The 26,078-nt window shown below is 39.5% G+C and overlaps 6 protein-coding genes and 1 pseudogene across 7 annotated transcripts; 5 read left to right on the top strand and 2 right to left on the bottom strand.

Moving 5' to 3' along the window:
* Window positions 1–88: 88 nt before the first annotated feature.
* On the top strand, window positions 89–25,279 carry LOC122639384 (fructose-bisphosphate aldolase, cytoplasmic isozyme 1-like). 2 transcript variants are annotated; one of them, XM_043832228.1, is made up of 4 exons: window positions 89–149; window positions 236–921; window positions 1,033–1,396; window positions 25,253–25,279. In XM_043832228.1, exons 1-3 carry the CDS (start codon window positions 122–124, stop codon window positions 1,390–1,392), a joined length of 1,074 nt encoding a protein of 357 aa, XP_043688163.1. In that variant the 5' UTR covers window positions 89–121; the 3' UTR covers window positions 1,393–1,396; window positions 25,253–25,279. The 2 variants fall into 2 exon arrangements, with proteins under 2 accessions (XP_043688163.1, XP_043688162.1); XM_043832227.1 differs by lacking the exon at window positions 25,253–25,279 and having other exon boundaries at window positions 236–917; window positions 1,029–1,530.
* On the top strand, window positions 2,001–3,580 carry LOC122640204 (Werner Syndrome-like exonuclease). The gene is made up of 2 exons (XM_043833354.1): window positions 2,001–2,144; window positions 3,054–3,580. The coding sequence occupies exons 1-2, from the start codon at window positions 2,001–2,003 to the stop codon at window positions 3,537–3,539; spliced, it is 630 nt and encodes a 209-aa protein (XP_043689289.1). The 3' UTR covers window positions 3,540–3,580.
* On the top strand, window positions 6,948–8,102 carry LOC122639385 (annotated as a pseudogene).
* On the top strand, window positions 10,199–12,249 carry LOC122639381 (pentatricopeptide repeat-containing protein At1g28690, mitochondrial). Its single transcript, XM_043832223.1, has one exon. The coding sequence runs from the start codon at window positions 10,312–10,314 to the stop codon at window positions 11,887–11,889; it is 1,578 nt and encodes a 525-aa protein (XP_043688158.1). The 5' UTR covers window positions 10,199–10,311; the 3' UTR covers window positions 11,890–12,249.
* LOC122640203 lies at window positions 13,693–15,040 on the bottom strand (the record flags this gene model as incomplete). Its single annotated transcript, XM_043833353.1, is given in 6 exon segments — window positions 13,693–13,999; window positions 14,002–14,445; window positions 14,448–14,536; window positions 14,538–14,574; window positions 14,577–14,898; window positions 14,900–15,040. Coding segments are annotated over 6 exon segments (1,215 nt in total), but the record flags the coding sequence as incomplete, so codon positions are not given.
* LOC122639383 (probable glycosyltransferase At5g03795) lies at window positions 18,054–20,486 on the top strand. The gene is made up of 3 exons (XM_043832225.1): window positions 18,054–18,288; window positions 18,703–19,057; window positions 19,543–20,486. The coding sequence occupies exons 1-3, from the start codon at window positions 18,062–18,064 to the stop codon at window positions 20,206–20,208; spliced, it is 1,248 nt and encodes a 415-aa protein (XP_043688160.1). The 5' UTR covers window positions 18,054–18,061; the 3' UTR covers window positions 20,209–20,486.
* LOC122639382 (glucan endo-1,3-beta-glucosidase 6-like) lies at window positions 21,174–23,807 on the bottom strand. The gene is made up of 2 exons (XM_043832224.1): window positions 23,353–23,807; window positions 21,174–22,525 (listed from the first exon to the last, which is right to left on the bottom strand). The coding sequence occupies exons 1-2, from the start codon at window positions 23,700–23,702 to the stop codon at window positions 21,433–21,435; spliced, it is 1,443 nt and encodes a 480-aa protein (XP_043688159.1). The 5' UTR covers window positions 23,703–23,807; the 3' UTR covers window positions 21,174–21,432.
* Window positions 25,280–26,078: the final 799 nt, after the last annotated feature.

The raw sequence follows: 26,078 nt of genomic DNA, 5'->3' as shown, positions 1-26,078 counted from the left end.
CTTATATTGGTTTTCGCATTTTTCCCTCTCTCTCTCTCTCTCTCTCTCTCTCTCTCTCTCCCACTTCCATATCATATTAGGATTATCCATTAATTCCACCCTAAAGCTCGAGGAGCTAGAGATGTCGGCCTTCATAGGAAAGTACGCAGGTATTAAAATTCTACCCATATTCCATACATAACCATTCATTTAAAGAGCTTAATTAATTGGGTTTTTTTGGTAATTAACTTCTCAGACGAGTTGATAAAGAATGCCAAGTACATAGCAACACCAGGGAAGAGCATTCTTGCTGCAGACGAGAGCACAGGAACCATTGGCAAGCGACTCTCTAGCATTAACGTTGAAAATATAGAGTCCAACAGACAAGCCCTTCGAGAGCTTCTCTTCACCTCTCCCAACGCCCTTGCTTACCTCTCTGGTGTCATTCTTTTCGAAGAGACACTCTACCAAAAGACCACCGATGGGAAGCCCTTCGTGGATGTCCTCCAAGAGAACAACATTGTCCCTGGAATCAAAGTCGATAAGGGCACCGTCGACATCGCTGGCACCAACGGTGAGACCACTACCCAAGGTTTCGACTCCCTTGCCATTCGTTGCCAGCAATACTACAAGGCTGGTGCCCGTTTTGCCAAGTGGCGTGCCGTCCTTAAGATTGGTCCCACAGAACCATCCGAGCTGTCTATCCAACAGAACGCTCAGGGCTTAGCTCGTTATGCCATCATCTGCCAAGAGAACGGGCTTGTCCCCATTGTTGAACCGGAGATTCTCACCGATGGCAACCACCACATCATGAAATGCGCCGCCGTCACCGAGACTGTATTGGCCGCTGTTTATAAAGCGCTTAACGATCACCATGTGCTTCTGGAAGGAACTCTCCTTAAACCCAATATGGTCATTCCTAGCTCTGATAGCCCCAAGGTGAATGAGAGAATTTTCCATCCTCTACCTGTTTGACTTATTTCCTCTGTTTATAGATATTGTTGGGTTTGCTTCATATATTATTAGTTCATTAATTTTAGTACTCCACCGGTGGCTGCGGAGGTGATTGCAGAGTACACGGTTACGGCATTACGTCGAACAGTGCCACCGGCGGTGCCGGGGATTGTGCTCTTGTCGGGAGGGCAGAGTGAGGAGGAAGCAACACTGAATCTAAACGCCATGAACAAGTTGGAAGTATTGAAGCCATGGACGCTGTCCTTTTCCTTTGGGAGAGCTCTGCAGCAGAGCACACTCAAGACATGGGCTGGCAAGAAGGAGAATGTGAGCAAAGCTCAAGAGATATTCTTGGGAAGGTGCAAGTCTAACTCTGAGGCTACCCTTGGCAAGTATTCCGGTGGTTCTGGTGGAGAATTGGCTTCTGAGAGTTTGTACGTTAAGGGTTACAAGTATTGATTAATTAGTAATTAATATTACTGTAATCCACTCCCAAGTGAAAATTTGTTCTTCTTCTTCTTCTTCACCCCTCCTTCAATTCCCTATCCTTATGGACCTTAACTAAACTGAATTCATAGTTTTGTATCCTTGATCTCACTTCATTATGCATATTCTGTTACGTGTAAGATAATCTGAAAATAAAATAAAATAAAAGAGAAATAGTAAGGATAGAAAGAGAGGAAGAGAGAGATAAATTTGGGATAGAGTTTGTTTTATAGACGAAGCAATGGCGTCCTGGCGCAATTGGGAGGTCGTCAATCCTCTCTCAAGATAAACTCTTAAGAATTAATTAATATTTTTCTCATTTTTTTCTATTTCTTCATACATCAATAAATACACGGTTAATATTAACTACCCATTTCGCTACTCCTACAATTTCTCTTAACTCCTAAAATATCTCTCTGAACTTATCCCACTTTTAATAGCTACATTTAATAAATAACCACCATCCTGTAGATACATATAATTAATAATAAATTAATAATAACTAACTCTAATCACAAAGAACTACACCTAAATAAAAATCGACACATAACATATTCTCAAGTAACAAATATTACAAGATCATGGCTCTTCTTAATGTCTCAAACTCTGAAACTTTCTCTGCCATTCTTAGTTTGAAATCCAAAGATAGCCAAAAACAGGATTTAGAAAGGTTGCAATTTGAGTTGGATCATCATGGATGGTTTCAATTTGATTGTGAACCTTGGGTTGGGACCCAAGGGATTATGTCCACGAATTTTGGCTAGCGTTTGCAGGGTCTAACTCTTATCTAACTCGATAGCGCTCTCTCTTGTAGCCACTGGACTTAATACTGCACGATTTTTTTGGGGTAAATCGTATGTGAGTGTCAAATTTCAAATCCAATTAACATCTTTAACTGCTTCTCCTACAATAGGTAATGATAAATGGATCATCTCTACGGTTAACCTTTTGGGATTGGTGCGTGGTTTGTGTGATTCCACTTTCATAAAAAAAAAAAAAAAAGGGTAATTTACACATACCACCTTTGAGGTTTGACGAAAGGATAATTTTACCCCCCAGTTTTGAAAAATTCTGCGTACCCCCTTAGGTTTGCAAACAGTAACAAATAAGCTCATTCTGTCAGTTTATGACTAACAGTGTTAAAAATAAGAGGTGAACTGACAAAATTACCCTTGCAAAAAAAGGAAAAAAAAACTCATCTTCCCCAAATCGATTGGGGAAGATGAGTTGTAGGTTTCAAAACCCTTTCAACCCTTAAGGAATTTAGGGTTTCAAATTGGGAAAAAATCCCAAATCAAAACCCAATTTCTAGCAACATCTACAACCTACCAAAATTGAAGCTAAGCCTGCAGTTACCGTTGATTTCAATTTCAGAAATCTGTAGTCCAAAGACCACTTGATTTCTAGAGATGTGGTGTTTTGGATCGTTCCAGCAGACCTAAGCGACACCAAATATGGAGATTTCAAGCTGTTTGAGACGGTTCTAGAGGTTGCAATTCGATTTCCCCTCATCTTCCCCAAATCTTTTAGGGTTTGAAAAAGGGGAAGATGAGTTGGGCTTTCTTCTGGGGAATCATGAGGAGAATAATAGTTGCTCAAACTGGATACTTCAACATTGGAACGATCACAAGCAGCTCGTCGTGGGTCTTGATGTCGAATGGCATCCAAGTTTCAGCCGCAGTGTTGAGTACAAGGTTGCCATTTTACAGCTTTGCGTGGAACGCACTTGTCTGGTATTTCAACTCCTTTACGCAGATCACATACCCAATTCTCTCATCGATTTCTTGAAAAACCCGAATTTGAAGTTTGTTGGAGTAGGAATCGAGGAGGATGTCGAGAGGCTATTGGAGGATCACGAATTGAATGTCTTGAACAATCTGGATCTTCGTTCCTTGGCTGCAAAGAGGTTGAGTATGCCGAAGCTTAGGAGTTCTGGGTTGAAAGAGCTAACAAGAGAGGTACTTGGAAAAGAAATAGGGAAGCCCGAGAAGGTAACGATGAGTAGATGGGATGCAGAGTGGCTCACATACGATCAAGTTCAATATGCTTGCCTCGACGCTTTTCTTTCTTTCGAGATTGGAAAGAGTTTGTTGCAGAAGAGACGAAGAACTGGAGAATGAGACCTAAATTAATTCATTATTGAACGACATATGGGTTTTTGCTCTTTCTTTGATTGAGCCCATCTGAGACTTTGGAATCTGAATTTTGGATTGAATCGGCCATACTTATTGTTTGTTTCTCTTGCTGTTTTCCAATTTTTTTTTATTTTTTACTTCAATGGAGTTCTTGTGTATCGAATGGCCTTGATTGGGATGAACCAAATTGTTTCTGAATATGGGAATGTGATCACTGTATGCTTTGTGAGTATTTGGATACTTGCAACTCATCTTCCCCAATCGATTTGGGTAAGATGAGTTGCAGGTTTTTTTTTTTTTGTTTCTTGCAAGAGCAATTTTGACAATTCACATCGTATTTTTAACGGTGTTAGTCATAAACTGACGGAATGGGCTTATTTGTTACTGTTTGCAAACCTCAGGGGGGTACGCAGAATTTTTCAAAACTAGGGGGTAAAATTATCCTTTCATCAAACCTCAGGGGTGGTATGTGTAAATTACCCAAAAAAATATGGATCATCTCCATGTACGTGCAGGTGAAACGTACATGTGTGAAGCAACCACTTGTCGCTTTTTTTTCCCCCTCATAATAACCCCTCCTCCCCTTGTAAATGGCAAAAATGGGACAGGTGATTACCTCTCACATATATGTGCATGTGCCCCTGCACGTACGTGCAGAGGAACTGGATTGGAACTTTATCCTCAATGAATTGTTTAGTCAAGTTTCAGGGAAAATTATCCCCTCCAGTTCGTTGTCCGGCCCAGTTCCCCCTAGTGCTTATAATAAGAAAGGGTGGATCCCACCTGGGCGGGTAGTGTTGTCATTACGCCCCCCTTTATTATAGGCACTGGGGGAACTGGCCCGGGCAAGAAACTAGAGGGGACAAAGATCCCAAGTTTCAGATGAAATATAGATAGCCAATCCCTTGCTAAAATGACCAATGAAAATTTGGGACTATAGAATGGTACATGGACTCGTGCATGGATATGCATGGGATGGTTAGATGGTATATATGATTGAATTTGAGTTTCAAATTTAACTTAGTGTACGATATTGGATCGGGTATCGACAATCTTAGATGGACATAAATCAGCTTGTATCATAAAGTTTTGCCCTGATTTTCCTAACAAATCGAGTTTTTGTTGACATTTTACCTTTGTAGACTGGTTGGCCTATGCTGATCATATCGATACTGGATTGGCTTGTGCTAATAGCAAAATGGATTGCCGATATGGTGAATCTGATACCGATACCTCAAACCATGGTTGGAAGAGTTTGCATGGTAGCATAAAACAACGGAAATTTAAGAGTATAGATAGGGTTCATGGATATATTAAGGGTCTCAAAGTTCAGTCCGAGTTGGTCGAGCTGACAAATAAAGATCGGTTCAGTCTAGACTGAATCCAACGAGACCTTTAACAGTTTGTCTTCAGCTTGAGGTTTTATGGAACCAGTAGAAACCAATCCGGGACTACCAAATTCATCAGTCATAGAAAATAGGACATGCAAACTCAAAATCGGATCGTATCAAATCCAAATCCGATAGTAACCGGCCAATTACGAATCCATAACAAAAAATCTGATAAGAAGCCAGACCAAAATTGAAGACTTCTTAATGGTTAAGTTTCAGGTTGCCCTATTAAATGATCAAAACCGATTCAGCTCCACCAAAACCGAACCAAATTGACCGATTGACACTCTTTAATTGGACACTATGAGGGTATATAATTCAAATTTGGCATGTACAATTGAGTCCTAACCGTGGAAACAAACTTGTCTACACTAACCGTGTAATTGAGAGGCCAAGCCCAGAATTTTTTGAACAAGTTGGAATGCTCTTTGGGTAGGCCTTGGACAGTCTCGGATTTTTTTGGCCCGGCCTAGAGTCCCAAAAAGATCCCGTTCAGCATCCTGCCCGGGCTGCATGTGCAGTACCGGATAGAGTGAGGTGTGAAAAGATCGCTTCACCCTTGCTTGGGTAGAGGTGAGACGGTCTTTTCACGCCTCACTCTGTCCGACACTGCATGTGCAGCCCGAGTAGAGTGCTGGACAGGAGCCAAGTCCGCCTAGAGTCCAAGTAACTTTCAACATAACAGTATTATAAAACATCTTCATTAATGGATAATAAGATTCGTTCAATCTAGTTTGGTAGAAAGACTTCTTTTTATTCATTAAAACTAGAAAACCTCGTAGACCTCTCATTACAAGATTTCGTCAACGACAGAGTGCTATCGTGTGTCCATACTTAAAATTGATTTCTCACTAGAAATATAAGAACAGAGTTCTTTGCAATTCTTCCCCACTTGCTTAGCAAATGTAGTCGAACGATAACCACTTCTCTTCAGATTCAGACATCAGTCAAGAACAATAAAAGAGTGATATGAGGCATCCTAACAAAGCCCCTTCCTCTTCTTCTTCTTCTTCTTCTTCTTTATATACCCTTGTTTTAGTTTTAGCTCCTCTGGTTCTGCTTCCCGTAGTTGTATTTACAGTGGGTTCTCAGAGTTAGTCTTGGGTATCTTTGTCATCTTCTCAGTGGGGATGGAATGGTGTTCAATGGGTATGTTCTTCCTTAAACATTTTTTCTTTGTTTCTGTGGTTTGGCAATGACATAAATCTAGTTTTCAAGGGTCAAGACTCTGTTTTTTCCTTTTCAACAGAGGATAGAAGAAGAAAGCAAGACGTATTAGAAGTTTCAGATGTGGTCGGTGTGAGGTCTGGGACAGATAGCAAAGTAGAGAAGCTTGAAGCAGGTCTTGCAGGCGCTCGAGCTTCCATTAAAGAAGCTGTTTTGTCTGGCAATACATCATCACCTCATCAAGATCCAGATTACATCCCTGATGGCAACATTTATTGGAACCCTTTCGTATTTCACCGGTAATGATAAGACAAGATATCTGCCATTTAGATTGAGTTAACCAATTTGTTTCCTTTTTCACCAAAGAACTCTGATAATTGCTATAGTCTATCTCCATGATCTAAACTCCTAACACGGAATACAAGAATCAAAGAACCCATTATAAGATACATAGAAATTAAGTACTAAGTGATCAATGTGGTTGACTCGGTTCTTGGTTCTTGGTTCAGCCCCAGTTGGGAGTTGAAATACCAATGTGATGTACTGAGCAATGGCTCTGCTTTGCATTTATGAGTGTTTAAACCAAACCAGTGCACCGACGATACATCGGTATTAGCAAAAGAAACAGAAAAGAAAAACAAAAAATCTCTTCTTCTGCTTCTTCTTCCCCTTCTATTATTCTGGAATCTGGATTCTTTCCTTATATTAATTCCATTTTGGGTAACTCAGAATCACATGCAGGTTTATCTAGAAATGCTCTCTCTCCTCTGTCTGTGTGCCCACTGAGCTATTTCTTATTGGTGTTCATATAATTTGTATCGTGTAGGAGTTATCTGTCAATGGAAAAGCTTTTCAGAATCTACGTGTATGAGGAAGGTGAACCTCCAATATTCCATGATGGTCCCTGCAAGGACATATACTCCATGGAAGGACTGTTCATTCACTTGATGGAGCTCGATACCAAATTTCGCACCCGAGTCGCTGGTGAAGCCCATGTCTATTTTCTTCCCTTCAGCGTCGTTATGATCATCAAACATCTCTTCGACCCCTTAATCAGTGATAAAGCCGTCCTTGAACGTACCGTCGTAGATTATGTTCGGATCGTCTCTGAGAAATATCCTTACTGGAATCGGAGCAAGGGAGCGGATCATTTCATGCTTTCTTGCCATGATTGGGTAAGTTACGATAAAATTCACCTTCGTATCTTCTTCAATTTCAACTGAAACTATTAAAAAATGGAACTTTTGATGATTCTGATTCTTTTATGTGAAGGGGCCAAGAGCAACATGGTATGTTCATCAGCTTTACTTCAATTCGATTAGGGTTCTCTGTAATGCGAATACCTCAGAACGATTTAACCCTAGAAAGGACGCATCGTTTCCTGAAATAAATCTGAAAACTGGGGAAATCAAAGGTATTATCGGAGACCCTCCACCATCTTCTCGTCCAATTCTGGCATTCTTTGCCGGTCCTCTCCATGGGCGTATAAGGCCAGCACTGCTAAAACACTGGAAAGAAAAAGATGAAGATGTGAGAGTTTACGAAAGCTTACCAAAAGGAGTATCTTACCATGATATGATGAACAAGAGCAAGTTTTGCATCTGCCCGAGTGGACATGAAGTTGCGAGCCCAAGGATCGTGGAGGCTATCTACGCAGAGTGTGTGCCGGTTTTGATTTCACAGAATTACGTGTTACCGTTCAGCGATGTTCTGAACTGAAATTCGTTCTCTATCCAGGTTTCGGTGAATGAAATCCCTAATCTTAAGAAGATATTACTGGGTATTCCTGAGGATCGATATCTGAGAATGCAGGAGAAGGTGAAGCAAGTACAGAGGCATTTCGTGGTGAATGATCCTCCCAAGAGGTATGATGTCTTCCACATGATCGTTCACTCTATCTGGCTTAGAAGGTTGAATTTCCGCATTCATGACTGATTCGGAGAGAAGTCTCACACTCCAGAGATTACTCATAGAGTCACGGTGGATCAGACACTAGACCGGGAAGAGTAGTTGAGTTGTAGAAGACGATACAGGGCAGAGATAATGATAAATAAAGAATTCTCTGTGGTTTCCAGTTTTTACTTGGTTTTTTGGGACAATTTTTTCGCCACCCATAGAGGACTGCATCAACCGTAACCCCTTCTAGGGTTTTAATATATTTCAAAATACCATCTTAATACCCATTCCTGTCCTCTCACAGTCATCCCATTCACCGCTGGTGTAGGGGAATTTGATCTTATTTGTTGTAATAAGCATTGATTTTAGAGAAGTACTAAAAATAGGGATGTACACGGATCGAATTCGGCTCGGATAGTGCAATCCGCATCCACATCCGATTAGTTTTTGGATGGATTCAGATAGTGCTAAATAGATACGAACATGGATACGGATCGGATATTTTATCCGTTTACATGTAAATATAGCTTTTCGGGTAGCTATAGCCTATCCGTATCCGTATCCGTTTAGCTTTCAGACGGATTCAGATAGTGTTAAACAGATATAGACACGGATACGGAAACGAATTTCAACTATTCATTTACATCCCTAACTAAAAGGAATATTGATACTGATACTATAGTGATGGTATCAGTATAGATGGTATGATGGTTAAAAAAAGGAAGGTATCAATATTTTGAGGGTAAAACGAATAAATGAGCTGATCCAGCCTAATACAGCCGATCCATTTTGTACCCTGATGCGGCGATGCCCATACCTAACCTAAGACCATGACGATGGGTGGGTGATACCAAGGATTCAAAACTCGAAATCAGGATCCAAATTGGGTCTAGTTGATTACAATGTGAACATTATACTAAATCAACTCGAATTTGCCACCACCCTTAGCAAATGGTTCCTTGTTCAACCATTGATTAAGGATCCTCTTTATGTCCAAACTCCAAACTCGGGTGAGTTGAATTGGGATTGGATTTGAATTGAATTAGGATGATTGTTTCCACCCATGGTTTGAGGAATCAGAATAAAATCGTGTTTTGGGATGAATCGGATCAGAATTGACCTATTCATACTTTATTTCTAGGATTCAGATCGATTCCATTCATTTCCAATCAGAATTAATAGAGGTCAATTCCAGTGCTGATTCTAGTTACGTTTTTATTTTTTGATGAAAGCTGATTCTAGTTACTTGAATCATGATTCTAGCTAGCATTAGGACAATGGGAGTCTGTTAAGAGGGTTGTTTTTTTTGGTAAAAGTCCTGTTTAAGAGTTCTAAGGCATAACAAATAGTGTTCATTTCCAAACAAACACACTCTACTGAGTGACCATGGATTTAATTCAAGGTATCATCAATGGTATCCATCATGTACTGATGCCAGTATGACACATGGGACGGGTGAGGAACAAATGACCACACCACCCTCATGAAATATGTAAATGACGTCTCGTTTGATGCCCTGTTGCAAGAGCCATACTCCCAGACAAAGAATATTTTCATTTATTTATTTACTGGGAAAAGTTTTCATACAAACTGTGTATGTGAGAGGGTGGGAGTTTCAAAGCATTAATTAATGGGTGGGGATTTATGACTTTTTGAATTCCTTGTGAGAGATCCTCTCACATATTTATGGGAAAAGTTTCATATACAGTAGTATAAACCCGTGTATGTGAGAGGGTGGGGGGTTTCAAGGCATTAATTAATAGGTGGGGATTTATGATTTTTTCAACTCTTTGTGAGAGACACTCTCACAAAGATGATTTACACGACCGTGTATGAAACCTTTCTTTTTTACTTATTCATTTATGGAGATAAATAGCGTGATCGCGTAGTACAATATATACTTGTGTCCAGACACAACCACCCATGAGATACAAAATGATCGATGCACCCCTAGAAAGGCAGAAAAGATCAGGGTACGTCGATCATTTCGTGCGTGGCTGTCCCTTGTTGGTTGAATCTTTTGACAAACCCCAGGGCAACGTTCAGCTCCTTAAGGACGAGACTAGCTAGCCAGTTAGTCAAGAACGACCTCCCACTCCACAGTTCACGTGCCTCACTGAGTCTGATCAGTTCCCATCTTAATTTGTGAACCCATGGCCCAAAAACATGATCGATCGGTCCCTTACGACTCACGAACAGTGAACAAAAAAGGACCAACCGAAGTCTGAGGAAACTCAACACCGCTGAGCGCTGTTTAGCCGTGAGCCAATAGCCAGAGGTGGGGGGGATGAGAACTTGAGAAGATGAAAAATGGGACACTTCGATTCTCAACATATATAAATTTCCCGCGAAATTACGACTACATATCCCGTCCAAATACCAACCCTCTATCTGCAGCTCTGCAACACTACATCCGGTCCGATTCCCCTTCCCATGGCCAGAAGATTCATGCCCACATTCTCAAAATTGGATTTTCACCCAACACAGACATCTCTATCAAACTCCTCATTCTACATATAAAATCCGGTTGTTTATCTTATGCCCGAAAGGTATTCGATCGAATGTCCAAACCAACTCTCTCCTGCTATAATTCATTGATTGCAGCCTACCTCAAACAAGGCCAACCAGTAGAATCTCTGAATTTGATCCGCAGACTCGCTTCCTCTGATGAAAAACCAGATGGGTTCACGTTTTCCATGATTTTGAAGCTGTCTACAACCGCTACGTGTAATGTAATTTTGTCCGGTGATGTTGGGAAACAGATCCATGCCCAGATACTAAAATCTGATGTCCAATTGGATGACGTGCTCTTCACTGTTTTGGTTGATACATATGCAAAGAGTAGAAAGGTTGATTATGCAAGGAAAGTGTTTGATAAGACACTGAAGAAAAATGTAATCTGTTCTACAGCAATGATCAATGGTTACATGAAACAAGGATCTGTGGCAGATGCAGAAGAAATATTCCAGAGGACAATTGATAAAGATATTGTAGTTTTCAATGCAATGATTGAAGGCTACAGCAAATTGCTTGAAACCGCCAAGAAATCGATTGAAATTTACATTGACATGCAACAAATCAATTTCCGCCCAACAATCTCCACTTTTGTCAGTGTGATTGGGGCCTGCTCTATCTTGTCTGCTTTTGAGATTGGTCAACAAATCCAAACACAATTAATGAAGACTGAGTTCTTCACAGATGTGAAATTGGGTAGTGCACTTATAGACATGTACTCAAAATGTGGGAGGACTGAGGAAGCACAAAGAATTTTCGACTATATGCCAGAAAAGAATGTCTTTTCATGGACTTCTATGATTGATGGGTTTGGGAAGAATGGAAATCCTACTGAAGCACTTGAACTCTTCAACAAAATGCAAAGGGAGTATCAAATTAAACCCAATTATGTTACATTCCTTAGTGCTCTCTCAGCTTGTGGACATGCAGGGTTGGTTGCTAAGGGGCAGGAGATCTTCAACAGCATGGAGAGAGATTATTTATTAAAACCAAGGGTGGAGCACTATGCTTGCATGGTTGACCTCCTAGGACGTGCTGGGAGTCTACAGCCAGCATGGGAGTTCATAATGGCAATGCCTGTGAAGCCTGATTCTGATGTGTGGGGAGCTCTGCTTGGTGCATGTAGGCTTCATGGTGATGTAGAAATGGCAGCTATTGCTGCCGATGAGCTCTTTAAGTTGAGAAGTGATGGGAGGCCTGGAGCTTATGTTGCCTTGTCTAACACTTTTGCAGCTGCTGGGAAGTGGGAGGGTGTAACTGAAATTCGGGAGTTGATGAAGGAGAGAGGGGTATCTAAAGATGCTGCCTGCAGCTGGGTTGGGACAGACAGTGGTTTATGTGGTTTTCATGTTGCCCAAAAGATCTGAAAAGCATGTAAAATAGGGTGGCACAACCTCTTGCAGAACTTTGTATCGTTGAGTTCATGCAATGTCGCTATGGAAGTTTTCCATCTGGCAGAAGATCCTTTAAATTCATTGTGCAGTTGTGTATCCTGCTCCAACATTAATTTGTTAGAGACTAATCATTTTGTAACATTGGGCAGAGTTGACTCCGTTATGATTATGAAAGCCTGAATTTTGGCTTGATCCTTTGAAGAGATTTTCATGCCTAATTGTATACATCATTCATTTTCTGCTTGGTAATTTACCTTATTTGGATTTTTTCTGTCAGTTTTACCCAACATTATAATAACTCATGTTTATTGCTTGAAATGAAAATCCAGATCATACATGGTGTTCACAATGGACTCCTTCCTTCAAATAATGCTTTTATGTTGCATGCAATTGGAAGATGAGCAAGTTTATAATGATCACATGACTCTTAAATATGTAAAACATACTCCAAGTATGTATTCTGCATGCTTACTGCAATTTCAATTCTGGAGTTATATATGTAAAGGGTCAAAGTGCGCCAAGCCAATTATAGAATGTGAAGATTTTCTTTGTAGCATTGACTATTTGTTTATGTTCTTTGTGTATTCAGTTTTGGAATGCAAAATTTGGAATTTGGGATACTAATTTCTTGTTTTCTGTAAGTCCAGCTTCATACAATGCCTTCTTGCCTACTCCACTGATTTGTTATTAATTATCCAAAATTTCTTGCACTCTTTTACTTTGATATGTACTGCAGTTCTAGGTAGTAGTATATCTTTCTCTTTGGAATGCTTATTACTATTGGTTACATTTGATTTGTGGTATTTCTCTGAATTTCTGTACTTCGTTTCGCAACTTGATGTTGATAATTGCACTATCTAACAAGTGCCATCATGAAATTATGTGCATGACCAACTAATGAAAAGTAACACTTGGTTCTTTAGAAGGGAAAATAAAATGCAATGCAATGGTTTGATTGTTTATATCTTAATCATTCAGTGAACAAAATTTCAAGTGAATCTCAATCATGGAAACTACCTGGAATACATAAAGAACGACTATAAGTGCAAAGACTGGAATTACACTTATTAGTTGGTCATATTTTAATAACAATCACAGGCTACAGTCACTAATTATTTGTGGGAATGATAATGTTTGAAAAATTATGAAAGATGACAAAAACAAGACATTTACCCTCATTGGAAAGTGAAAAAATTTCTGAACATGGTCAAAGCAGAAGATTGGCATGAAACCCCTGTATTTCTAATGTTGTAAGAACTCTTATTTAATTCTTCTTCTTTGAAACTTACTCATATTGTAATGTTGGCAATTGGGAGAAGTTCTTGTAATCGATTGAGGGTATTGTCCTGAGATGCAAAGGTATTTAAAAAAATTATGTCAGTCCAGTAAAGTTTCTAGGAGAGGGGTTGGTCTCAAATTTGTGCATGTAATGCTGCTTTTATAAAATAATTGGTACTGGTATTCATTTCTCCAGGAAGGTTATTTAATTGGTTTTGAGGCATACCTCTCTCTTGAATCTTGTCTGTGTGGTCAAAGAAGTGTAGCAGTATAAAGCGTTGGTTAAAGAAAAGTTTTGTTCAAGCATTGTTTTAGGCCTTTGACATAAAGAGCTCCCAGCCAGGCTGTATAATGTATGTCTTGTCTCAAAAACATACTTTATCTTAGAATTATTGTACAATATTTCAAGCCATAATCCTTCTTGCAAAATAGTCATTAAATCTCTCTCTCTTTCTCTCCAAAAGGTCACACGTGCATTTGCCTGTGGGAATTTGCTGGTATAGCCAAAAATACATATCTAAACCCTCTTTCATACCTTGATTCACCCGACATTCCTTGTGTCAGTGTAAATAGTATGAAACATTAGTGTTTTTACCTATATATTACAAGGGGCTTGTTTTCTTCTAATAATCAGTTGGAAGGGGATATTGGCAATATTTATTGTTGTTCATGCAGAGGAAGAACCACTCGTAGATTGCAGCCATCTTTGTTGCGGTGAACATCAACAATGCATATGCCCTGCACATTTTATTATGCAAAATGATTGGCCCATCTCTTATGGCTGGCTCCAAGGCCTCAATAAAGAACCCACATTGGGAGAGAATGTGTACCCAAAGTCAACATTCACCACTACTGTGCCTGTGATGCTTGGGAAGTTGGTTGCCAACACTGGCTTCCCACATTGCATCGCTTCCATCAGTGTCAGATCAAGCCCTTGAGGCCTCAAGGTAGGATTCACAAACACATAGAACGCATTGTACAACTCAGAGAGCTGAGAAGGATCTAGTGCACCTAATACCTTTACTCTGGAACCCAAATCTGTATAATGTTTTGCCCAAGGCCCTGAGCCAGCTACAAGCAGAGATAATCCAGGGTGGCATGTGCTTACTGATGAGAAGGCCTCGTAGAGAAGTGGGTGTCCTTTGCCCCTCACCAACCACCCTGCAACTCGTATCACCATGCTCACATTAGAAGGTATGCCATTTTGTTTCCAAAACTGTGCTCCAGCCACTGGATCATGAACAAACATTTGTTGTCAACTCCATTGAGTATGACATGGGCATTACTTCTTGGGAGCTGGTAAAGATTAACTAGGGCCTCTTTGGCACTGTTGCTAATACATGTGTTGTGTGTAGCTAGGAAAGAACCTGATCTCATCACTAGCCGTGGCATTGTATTGTGAAGTTCAGTATATGATCCTGGGTCTGACAGTAGCTATTGGAACAACTTGGAATGCATGATTTCATACCATATCCCATGCCAATGTGGGAGAGACAAGCTCTCGGTATGGACATAATCAAATGCCTCTGCCATGTTCTCCTGGTTGAAGCTCTCAAGTGCTAGGGAGCAATTGATAGAGCCATGTTTGTTGGCCACAAAGTGAAAGTGAAGATCACCATTGTGGATGTCCTGGTGATGCTGTCTATCAGAAAGGATGATGAAGATATGGACCTCATGTCCTCTAGCTGCTAGAGCATTGTATTGGGGTCAAGCCATGGCGTTCCATTCCCACAGGAGCTGCACCAACTGGCAATGTCTTGGAGAAGACTGTAAGCTTCAGCTTCGCAAAGGCAGGACCAAAGCAGAGTTTGTTCCTTGGAAACTGGGCATCCAAAAGATCACCATGAATTCATGCTTGCTGGGTTTTGGAGAATGCAGGACCCTCTCACAGGCACAACTACAAGAAGAAAGTAGGTAGTGCTGAGAACAAACATGAGGCAGGCTATAGACCTGATGGTTAGAACGGAGGGAAACGTCTAGAGGTCTATAGAGGTCTGGTGCTTCAAGCTCATTGCCTGAGAGCGAGAGAGAGATTCTAATCTGATCTGATCCATTTATGACTCGCCTGGTTCTTGGAACAATATCTGAACCAGGGTTTAAAAACCAGAATCGGGATCTAGATTGATCCCTGGCATCCGATCCAATTTTAAACCCTGATCCGAACCATGTTGAAGTTTTAAGGAAGGAAGAGAAGAGTTAAGAGAGAAAGAGAAAGGAGACGACACAAGGGTTGAATCTACAAGGATAAGTGCAAGGTGTTAGTGTTAATCTTGAACACTTCTTAGCATGATCCTTGAGCCTTAGAGAGTTGGATGATGACTCAAACACTGGTTTAGATTGAAGTGTTGAGTTGGAGATAAGATCTGTAGTAGCATAAGTGACGCCAGATCCATTATCATATGCGGAAGCATAGTTGGACTCTGATATCTTAGCCCTTGCAGGTAAGGAATGATCCTTATCGTTTACAGTTATCACTCAAGCCTGTGCCGAAAAGCCCATTGAGAATTAGCCCATCATGTCTACTTCATAAATTAGATAGCAGGTCAAACCAAATACCCAAATGGTTGCAGTTCACCACAATCCAAAATCCAAAATCCAGTTACCTTGATGGTGAAGGTGATCACTCTTCTTTAATGCAGTTTCGTTGGAAGCTACGGATCGGGAGTGTCAAGACACACTCTTCTAGGTGTGTGTTATCGCATAATACGAACACAAGAGAGAAAGGGAAAGTCGCAGTTCTTTTAGACTGTAGTGATACTTTGTTTCAAGGGGAAAACTACAACTCTTAATTTAAAAATGCAGTAAAACTTTTTGTGGTTTCAAGGGTTTATACACTAAGGGTGCCTGCTCAAAGCAAATTCAATTTTTTATTAACTCAACTCTCCTTTCAATGAGCAAAAGCAGAAATCAAAACTCAATTGAAACCTTAATCTAAACTATTCTATAGATAAGATTAAATAATAAAAAACTAAACCTACGGTTAAGAATTCGTATAGAAATTAAATTTAAACAAGGTTACCTGTATGTAGATTTCTTGGCAAAAAGGACATACTAAAATAAAAACCAATTAAAGGGAAAACTCTTCAAAATCATCCAAAGGATAGGGGTATCAAAACCTAGCCTGAATCAATAAAACCGATCGGAAAAACCCAGATCAAATCAATCCTTATTGGATTGGTTTTGGGCTGGGGTATGACGGGATCGGTTGAAAACCAGATCGCACCGAACCAATTGATATCTAAATCGAAACCGAACCGAATAAAATCGACAAAAAAATCATTGTGAATGAGGTAATGAATAAGTGAATTGTTATCCATTGATTTCAATATCAGTGAGTATATTTCTAGTTGTAAAGGAAATTGTTACAAATCAATGAGCATGAGGTTATGAGTATGGAAATTGATTTGTAACAATGTTTCCATCGATTTCCTTGTTCACTATACAAAATTAATTAGACATTAAAATGAATGATTTGATAGTAAGATTCATTTTATAATTGCAATATTAGTTACCTTCTCACTAATTGGTTATCCATATTAGTGATTTGATTTGTAACAATGATTATTCTACAAATCCATTGATTTTTATATTAGTTATCTTCCCTTTACAATATATTTCCCTTTGTTTTGATTACACAACATGAACACATCGAATCAATTTCTTCGTTACTTTTTGTTTCCATTTTTATTTGGGGAAAATGATTTAAATTGTTTTTATTAGATCTTTTTTCACTATAGATTATGAATGTAAAATTTCAATGTGGTTCAAGGTCGAAAACTAACTGATAAAAAATGATATTAACCCAATATTGAAAATCAAAATAAATCGTACCAGACCAAAAATCGAAATTCCTTAATAATTTGATTTTGGTCTCATAATAGACTGAAACCGATTCAACCCGACTGAAACCAAACCAAACCAAACCAAACCACCCGTTTATCACCCCTACCAAAAGGGGATGCTTCTTGATTGTGATATTTCAATCAGTCAAAATCCTTCCAAAAAATAAGAATGTGAAAAGATCTTTGTTGTTAGTATGACATCTTGACTGATTGAGCTAAATTTACTTTCCAAATATAAAAGTTGAAAATATTACTATTTTCATACACCAAAGATATGAAATAATCTTTGATTGAGCTAAATTTACTTTCCAAATATAGGAAGGTGAGCTTAGTCTGAGATTGATCCAAAAATCTCAAATCGATTAAGAAACTTTCTTTTTTATTTTTCCACCCTAAATCTTGATAACCCACCCTGCATCATACTTGCTTGCTTCTTTCAAGCAATAATATTTCGTTTTTTATAAGCAGCACCGCAATACTCGTTTGCTTCGGCAAGGAATCAACTCTCCCTGAAGCAATGAATCTTTATCTGATCAAATACTTTTAATAAATTACTTCCAACTTCTCAGTTCAAATTCATATATCCACAGGGACACAAACAGAGACGTATCAAACGCCGCCTAAAGGGAGAAACAGAATGAGGCATTCTCTTGTTTCTTTATCTCATTCGTTTCTGTTAATTTCATCAATAGCAGTTCTTTTGATTGTGGTTTCTGGGATTGTTTCCATTCAAACTTCTGAGAGCCCTTTTGGGTTCTCTTTGTCTTCTTCTTGGACATGGAGTAATGGTGTTCACACTTCTTCGTCTTCTTCTAATTTTTCTGGAGATCATATTTGTTCCACGACTAACTGTTCTTCTTCACTTGTTCCCCTCCATAGACAATCAAACCTTCTTCCGCAATTGGTAAGAACTGAGAACACCCAATGCACCAACCCATCTTCTTTCTTCCATACACCTATTATTTCTTCCATTAATATACTGTCCTAACCATGAAACCTTATTCAAGCAGAAGGAGAAACCAGAGATGTCAGCGACTTGGGAGAAAGGGTTGAAAAAAGTTTTCAAGCCCACCAGAGTTACAACAAAGAGAATTATTAGCAAACTAGAGAGACTTGAAGCTGATCTAGCAAGAGCACGGGCTTCCATTAAAGAAGCTGCTGCTCAAAGCCGAAGCCTCAACTCAACTGATCATCCAGACTCAGATTACATCCCACGAGGCCCAATCTATAGGAACCCTCATGCTTTTCACAGGTAATTACAACCTCGAGTAGTTATTAATTGTTATGTGTGACTCCAATTCTTCTTGTACCTATTTTGAACATTTTCTGTGGCTATTCGAATGGGATTTTTTCTTAGGTCTGTGATGGTAGCGGAGGGCTTGGGCTGATAAGAGTATATATATTTGTTTTACCGTCTTGTTGTACAAGCAACCGAAAAGGCGTGATTTTCGGGGTTTTTGTGTTGGGATTTTGAGAAAAGTTCTTGTTGTCAAGGTAGCACATGATATTGGTGTGTGAACCATATTAAATTTTTGTGTCATCTCTGCCCTTTTTCGTTTCTACTCGTTTTTTCTGGTGTTTGCTTTTAACATTAGTTTATCAATGCGTCTCTTATAATGTTCTTAACTTTGTTAATGTTTACTGTTTCATTAAAAAAAAACAAAAGGAGCTATCTAGAAATGGAGAAAGTATTTAAGATATTTGTGTACGAAGAAGGAGAACCGCCCATATTTCATGATGGACCTTGCAAGAGCATATACTCCACAGAAGGACGATTCATTCACGAGATGGAGAAGAAGAATGAGAACCCTTATCTTACCAGTGACCCTAACAAAGCTCATGTCTACTTCCTCCCATTTAGTGTTGTGAATATGGTTGAGTTTCTGTTCGTGCCTGGTTCTCATGAGATCCACTCTATAGGACGCACTGTCATGGACTACATTGGCGTTATTGCTTCCAAGTATCCTTACTGGAATCAAAGCCTTGGAGCTGATCATTTCATGCTTTCTTGCCATGATTGGGTAAAACATTCACTTTCCTTCTCCTGTCTCTTAGTTATAATACAAACTTAAAGTTTAATTTCAGGCCACTTTAATGCTTTTACTATCTACCATGGTATGGCCGAGCCTAGATCACCTATCCATACGTGTATGCTTCAAGTTCGATTGGAGGATGACATGTGTATCATACTTTTGCTATCCCAATAAGACGAAGTCGATAATACCCCCACCCCTTGCACAATTCTCACTCAACATCGATCGAAGGCCTCGGTCATGTCACCTTATCATTCCCTTGACCGTGGGTGAAGGAAAACTCGGTCAAAATTCAATCTTACCACTTCATGTCCCTGATTAGAGCCTAAATTCAAGTATGCAAACCTCATGAGCCTTACAAACCATATTTTTTACTCTTTTTTTTTTTCATATTCCATCCCACCCCCCCCCCCCCCCTCCCCGTATTTTTCTTCAACACAAATAAATGAATCTTTGGTTGTATTACTAATCAGGGGCCACGTACATCTACATACGTTCCTCAACTGTTCAGCAACTCCATACGAGTTCTGTGCAATGCTAACACCTCGGAAGGATTCAATCCTTCTAAAGACGCATCCTTCCCAGAAATTAACCTCAGGACTGGTGAGATCACAGGTCTGATTGGCGGTCCTTCTCCTTCTCGCCGATCCATTCTTGCATTCTTTGCTGGCCGTTTGCATGGCCACATAAGGTTGTTGCTTCTAAAGCAGTGGAAAGATAAAGACAGAGATGTGCAGGTCTATGATCACCTACCAGATGGGGTATCTTACAGAGAAATGTTGAAGAAGAGCAGGTTTTGTCTATGCCCAAGTGGGTATGAGGTTGCAAGCCCAAGAATCGTTGAAGCCATCTATGCCGAATGTGTTCCAGTGTTAATTTCCGACCATTACATAACCCCTTTCAGTGATGTTCTCAATTGGAACTCTTTCTCTGTTCAAATACCAGTAAGGGACATCCCCAACATAAAGAACATTTTGATGCGTATTTCACAGACACAGTATATAAGAATGCAGAGGAGAGTAAAGCAAGTGCAGAGACATTTTGTGGTGAATGCACCGCCAAAGAGGTTTGATGTCTTCCACATGATCACTCACTCCATTTGGCTCAGAAGATTAAACATTCGGATTCATGAGTCCTGACATTTTGAGGAGAAACAGACATGGCTTCTTATTTCTTAAGTTCAGGAGAAACAGGGAAATCTAATACAAATACTCAGGTGCCAGGGCAAAAAGATTATTTAACTGGATTTGGCAGTAACTAGCTTAGCTACAGAGATAGCCCACATGAGGGAAGTTGAGGATGAAGAGATTGAACTTCTTAATACTGTGAAAGAAGTGTTGGCTCATCTTGGTTGCATCGATTCCATGCAAGACCAAGCAATCCATCTACTCTAGCTCTCTCACATTCCCTGCTCCATAGCGATACTTATTCACCAATTGTTTTCATCTTCCTGCATGGCCTCTCAATCAAGGTTTCAAGTAAAGGGGTTGTATGGTTCACACAGAGTTTATTCAAATTGGATCCCAATATATATGATGTCTTCTAGCATTCCTTCCTTTCATTAGCATTTCAGTTTACACTCCTGTAAATAGTGAGTTAGAAGCTGCTTTTTTTTAACAGTTCCGGATACTTGTTTTGTGTGACCTTGATTCTACTTTTGGCTGAATCCAATTATTCATTGTATATTTTTGAAATAAATATACCACTTGTCATCGTCCACCATTATTACCTGAAGTATTCTCAAGGGAGCTTAAAGCTGGGACCTGTTTGACTAGAGAGAGAGATTGCTTCTTTTCTGTAGTGAAGGTGATGAGAATAAAGGCTAAGGTGATAAACTTACTAGTCAGTAGTCACTACTAATCCCCTTTGCTTTATTCTTTTGACTTGGCAAATACCTTTCTCCCCTCACCACAGCTAGTGTTTCCCATACCTTTATATGCCCAGAAGTTGGGTTACAACGCACCCATGACGGTGTTTTATCAAGTTGCCAAACGGATAACAGTTAAAACATGGTGTCCCCAAACTCCATCAGACAGTATGTCACCAACTTGGGACATCAGGTCTCCCTCCAGCTTAAGCAGAAAATACAGGCACCACATTCAAGTGTTCCAAACATTCAACCAAAAATCCGTTAGTTTCCCAAGAGAGAAGCTTTCACAAATGAATCATAACAGTTACAAAATGATGATGAACTACTTTGTGTTCTCATGACTGTAAAAAAATACAACGATACATATCTATTTCTCCCTCTCTATATGTATTACACTATATGTATTGTGCAGTAACTCATACCGGTTTCAGAAGAAGGGACCGTGAAAAAACCACACTTATGAAACCATTTCACATCATAGAAAACCAGATAGTCATAGTAAAACAGAAACCCCCAATAATATACCCCAAGCAGCAAAATATTCATGATGTAGCCGGACACCAGAATTCTTGTCATTGATCCCAACAAGGAACCTGCAGTCGCCAACGGAAGGATCAAGGAAAGTGACCATACCAAGCCCATCGAAATCACAACTATGTGCATCCTGCTTTTGCAGCTGATAATAACTGTTGAAGGCATATGAGATGTTCCCCTTTGCTCCAATTCCATTGCATGATCCCCCATAATCGAGTGTTGTGCAGTCTGCAACGCTGCAAGCAAGTTTGAAATGGTTAACCACACCTGAGAGATCCATCAATGGATCCGCAATACACCACTTTGATGGAAGGTACTGAACGTCCTCCGCATCCTTCAATAGCCCATTGCCCAAGCCAAGGTTCAGTGGGTACTTAGCCTGACCATCGAAAGAGAATATCCCCCAGTGCCTCTCGAAGTTCCCAGGAAGTACGCTCTTTGCTCCTTCATCAAGAAGGCTGAAAAGATAGACATCTACTGGTGGGGCACCTGGTCTCAGAGGGGTTCCTTTGTTACTAAGGACATGATTTATGAGACCCTGGTTGAAGGCCCTTGCAGCAGTGAGATTTGCACTCAGAACTCCATCTGTGGGCCAGCCGATCTCACCAATGACTATGGGCATCTGACCATATCCAATTCTGTTAAGAGCAGCTACTAGTGTGTCGAAATTGCCATCAAAAGCATTAGAATAAACATTTTGCCCATCTGTGACAGAGTGAGATGTGCCATCAAAGAATGCGTAGTCTTGGGGGAAATCTGAGTTTCCATAGAGGCTCAGAAAAGGATAGATGTTGACAACGAAGGGGGAACCATTCGAGTTGAGGAAGGAAACAAGTTGAGTCATGATTTGGGTCAGTTCAGGGCGGAAGGCTCCTTGAGAAGGAACAGTAGACTCATATGCATCAGCATTGCAAGGGACTACTAGCTTTACAAAATTTGCCACATTTGCTTTTACTAGGGACTGTTGTAGATTGAGCAGAGCAGGGACAACATAGGATTGGAATTGACCTGAATAGCTGGTGAGGAATGGCTCATTCCCAACAGCAATATACCTGCCAAGACAAAGTAGGCAGTAAGCCAGTTACCACCAGTGGAAAATTTAGAACCTTGGCAGAACTAAATTAACCAAACACGAAATCAATGTGCAACATAACCACTAAGCTTATATAACATTCATTCAGCAGAACTATGGGTAAAAAAACACATCTCTGTGAGGTTACAAATTTCAGCTAGTCTTTACTTCCAAAGCTCAATTCTCAGTAGGCCATCAAGTGTCTATTTCATAAAGTTTGTTTTTTCTGCCCATCCCAACCCTCGCCGCCCAATATTCCTTTAAATCCTCTCAAGATTCAACTCTGTTAAGAGAGTCAAAGAAAATAATAGAAGGATCTGGTTATTTCATAAGGGCTAATAAGTTAGGAATAATGGACCCTTTTTCCATTCATATAATGTTATTTGACATTGGATTATGTGCATTAATGCTGGGGATGGGTATTGAATTCATCCTGAAACATGGGAAATCACTGAATAAACCAGATCCTTTTCAACATCTCTCATGGTTTAGACAGTAGAGGATGACTATCAAGTTTAAATGGTCAAAAATGGTCTTCAATTGATCAATCCCTCTCCACATCCCACCTAACTCTTCTTCCATGCTGTTGTGTCAGCATAAATTGCCAAGCCACGCCACTCCACCCCCACCCCCAAAAAACACAAAAGAAAAGATCAGGTGCTTGAATTTTGTTCTTCAAAGTAGACATACGGATTAGAAAAGTGAGTTCTTGAATTATCCTTCCTAAAATACCAAACAAAATATCAAGGCTGAGTAAATAATCGAACAAAGTAAATAAAAAAAATGGAAACTTCTTGATAAACATACCTGATATTAACACCACCTCTAACCAAATATCTGGATATATTCTGGCGAACCCACAAATCTGCAACATTAGGGGACGAGCTTAAGTCGGACAACATCTCGTTGGGAATGCCCACCATAACCTCAATCCCAGTACCCATAAGAACTGAAAGAATATCTGGGTCCGCACCAAAGAGTTTCACTTTCGATATCTTGTTGTCCTTGAGGAGACGGACGACAATGGAGGGAGTGAGCCGGTGAAATGAAACGGTTCCCCAATTTACTCCAATGGCGGACTCCACCACCACCATTAAAGAGGAGGTCGAAAGGAGTAGAAGGATGAGAGGAGCTGCACAATAGCTGGTTTTCGCCATTTTACAAGCAAAAATTTGTTGAAAAAAAATGGGTCAAGAAATTGTAGATTCAAAACTCAAAAGAATATCAGGGGGGGCATAAGGGGTTGTGAAACCATTCCTCACTGTACTATTCTAAGGTTCAAAATGGGATTTTGGGAGTGCTCAACTGCATATCTTTTGGGAAGTAGGTTTGAAGAAACTTCCGAGTGAATCTTGTTGGGCTTCAGCTTTTAAGTGTGGAGTGAGCAATGGCTGTAACGTTGGAACTTGGAAGTGTGTAGTAACTGCTTCACATGGCAAAGTGATGAAGAAGCTTCCAGAAATTTTCTCATTTGCTTTTATGCAGATATCTAATTACAAAAATACCCCTCCTTCCTCTTCCTTTCTGTTCCTCTGGTTGGTTATGTAAAAGGACCCCAAAAAAGGAAAATAAAAAAGTGATGGTAGGAGGGTATATTCGGTAGTTGGGAGATCCCCCTCCTTGGGCCCATGGGCCCCAATAAAATACATCAATAATTCAAAATTAATCGTCCCTTACCTTTAATCATTACAGATAAATTAATATCAGTACTGGCTTGTCTTGGCTCTTTCTTAATCTTCCTTTCTCTCACTGTGGAAAAGGAAAAAGAAAAAGAAAAAGATCGAGATTTCCTTTGCTCTCAGGTGAAGAGAGAATCTCTTAATCCATTGAATCTCTCTTTCATTGGATCAAGAAAAAATATTTTGGATCCTGACAAAAAGCAGGAGTTGGTGATGATATTCACTATTTTAGGAGTTCAATCAAAATGCTTAATCACAGAGGCTGAAAAAAATGGGCCATAGTTTATGAAACGCTCAATTTGTGGATGAGTTACCATGTTCCATCCCCACTTTGTGTACGATAATTTGACCTATTTCTGATTCATGGATTATGGAGTTAGTTTATGCTCTATCTATGTGTAATGCACGATAGTATCAATAAATATGTTATTTCCTACCAAAATTAAAAGGGAAAAAGATCTCTACTTGGTGATGTTTCCTACGCCCTCTTACAGGCACCGTGATACCTAGATCTACAAAAATTGTGTCAAAACTCTTTAAACCTAACAGTGAGAGAAATATTTATAGTCCCCTCTTGTTCCCATTTTTGTTGTTTCTAGTCGATTATTTCCGATTCTTTACCACTTCAAATTGGAAGTCATTCGTATTAATGGAGTTTATTTTAAGTCCCGATTCCGCTTTTTTAAATCCTAGCATACAATTGACCAAGGGGTGCAAGTTTGGCCAGATGAGCTTGAGCCCACTCAAACCTCATAGAGCCTAGGTTGGGTTTTTCAATCTGTGGGCTGCGTCAGGGCTGAGATTTTCAAGCCTGGGGTAAGACTTGGTCGGGCCTAGGCTAAGGTCTCAGTCTGAGCTTGGCCAGCCCTAACCCTATATTATTAAAATATATAAAATGATAGGATTTTACTTTCATTGAAAGAAGTGTGTAATCTTTATTTTCTTTCATTGACATCCCTCAAGATGTCAAATAATTTGTAATCTTATTTTTTTTTCTTTTTAATATAATATACAATTTGCATGATAGTACTTTGTATAACACAATTCTTTTTCCATTAATGGTAAATATTGTCATTTCACATATATCTACTTAGAAAAAGTGCATGATAATAACTTAATTATATGTCATTTTCAAATTATTTTTGAGAACTTTTTTATTCCTTTAACTTGAAAGAACTTTTGAGAATAATAAAGAGTTGTTAACAGGTCTAGGTATAACAAACGACACTCCTTATCTTAAAAGGGTAAAAAGGGCAAAATAGTAGGTTACAACATATTTCCATCAACTTTGGTTACAATAATATTTTTCCATTATATAATACATATATGACCATATAATGGCAAAAAGGTCTGAGTACGGTTGTGCATGACCGTTTGATGGGCACAATTGTGTACTCGACATGGCTCTTCACTCATCCAATATTTAGTATATGACCGTGCACAAAACCTCTCCCCATATATAATATAGAAATAAATATACATCATACATAAGTATTGCAAAGGTCAATCAGGGCCAGGTTGGATTGGGCTGGGCCTGGGCTGAGTTAAGGGGACCAAGGGTTGGGTTGGGTTTTAAAAAACACGGCCATCCCAAACCAATTGAACCCTAAGTTGATCCACAATTGCAGTTCTCCAATTTTATTTTCTTGAACAAACAAATTAATCACACCATTTGTTCCTAATTTAGAATTGTAAAGAAATAAAAAATTCTTTACGGAAGAACTCATTCAGGTACTCTAGGAAGTTGTTTAACTTAATCACTGATTTAGCCTCTAATGCTTCTCGATCTCAAATCTATTCTCACCCAAATAGGTAATAAAGTTGCAGAGGTAGATGATTCGATTCATTTTGCTT

This window comes from Telopea speciosissima, chromosome 9 (genome assembly GCF_018873765.1).
Source record: "Telopea speciosissima isolate NSW1024214 ecotype Mountain lineage chromosome 9, Tspe_v1, whole genome shotgun sequence".
Taxonomy (NCBI): domain Eukaryota; kingdom Viridiplantae; phylum Streptophyta; class Magnoliopsida; order Proteales; family Proteaceae; genus Telopea; species Telopea speciosissima.
Note: the sequence above shows the minus strand (reverse complement) of the source record. Positions and strands in the feature narration are given on the sequence as shown.

Coding starts and splice junctions, on each gene's coding strand:
- LOC122639383 (XM_043832225.1), top strand. CDS start 18,062: ATGTCAGCGACTTGGGAGAAAGGGTTGAAAAAAGTTTTCAAGCCCACC. Junction 18,289..18,702: donor AACCCTCATGCTTTTCACAG/GTAATTACAACC, acceptor AAAAAACAAAAG/GAGCTATCTAGAAATGGAGA. Junction 19,058..19,542: donor TGCTTTCTTGCCATGATTGG/GTAAAACATTCA, acceptor ATTACTAATCAG/GGGCCACGTACATCTACATA.
- LOC122640204 (XM_043833354.1), top strand. CDS start 2,001: ATGGCTCTTCTTAATGTCTCAAACTCTGAAACTTTCTCTGCCATTCTT. Junction 2,145..3,053: donor AATTTGATTGTGAACCTTGG/GTTGGGACCCAA, acceptor GATCACAAGCAG/CTCGTCGTGGGTCTTGATGT.
- LOC122639382 (XM_043832224.1), bottom strand. CDS start 23,702: ATGGCGAAAACCAGCTATTGTGCAGCTCCTCTCATCCTTCTACTCCTT. Junction 22,526..23,352: donor AGAGGTGGTGTTAATATCAG/GTATGTTTATCA, acceptor TTGTCTTGGCAG/GTATATTGCTGTTGGGAATG.
- LOC122639381 (XM_043832223.1), top strand. CDS start 10,312: ATGAAAAATGGGACACTTCGATTCTCAACATATATAAATTTCCCGCGA.
- LOC122639384 (XM_043832228.1), top strand. CDS start 122: ATGTCGGCCTTCATAGGAAAGTACGCAG. Junction 150..235: donor CTTCATAGGAAAGTACGCAG/GTATTAAAATTC, acceptor TTAACTTCTCAG/ACGAGTTGATAAAGAATGCC. Junction 922..1,032: donor GCTCTGATAGCCCCAAGGTG/AATGAGAGAATT, acceptor ACTCCACCGGTG/GCTGCGGAGGTGATTGCAGA.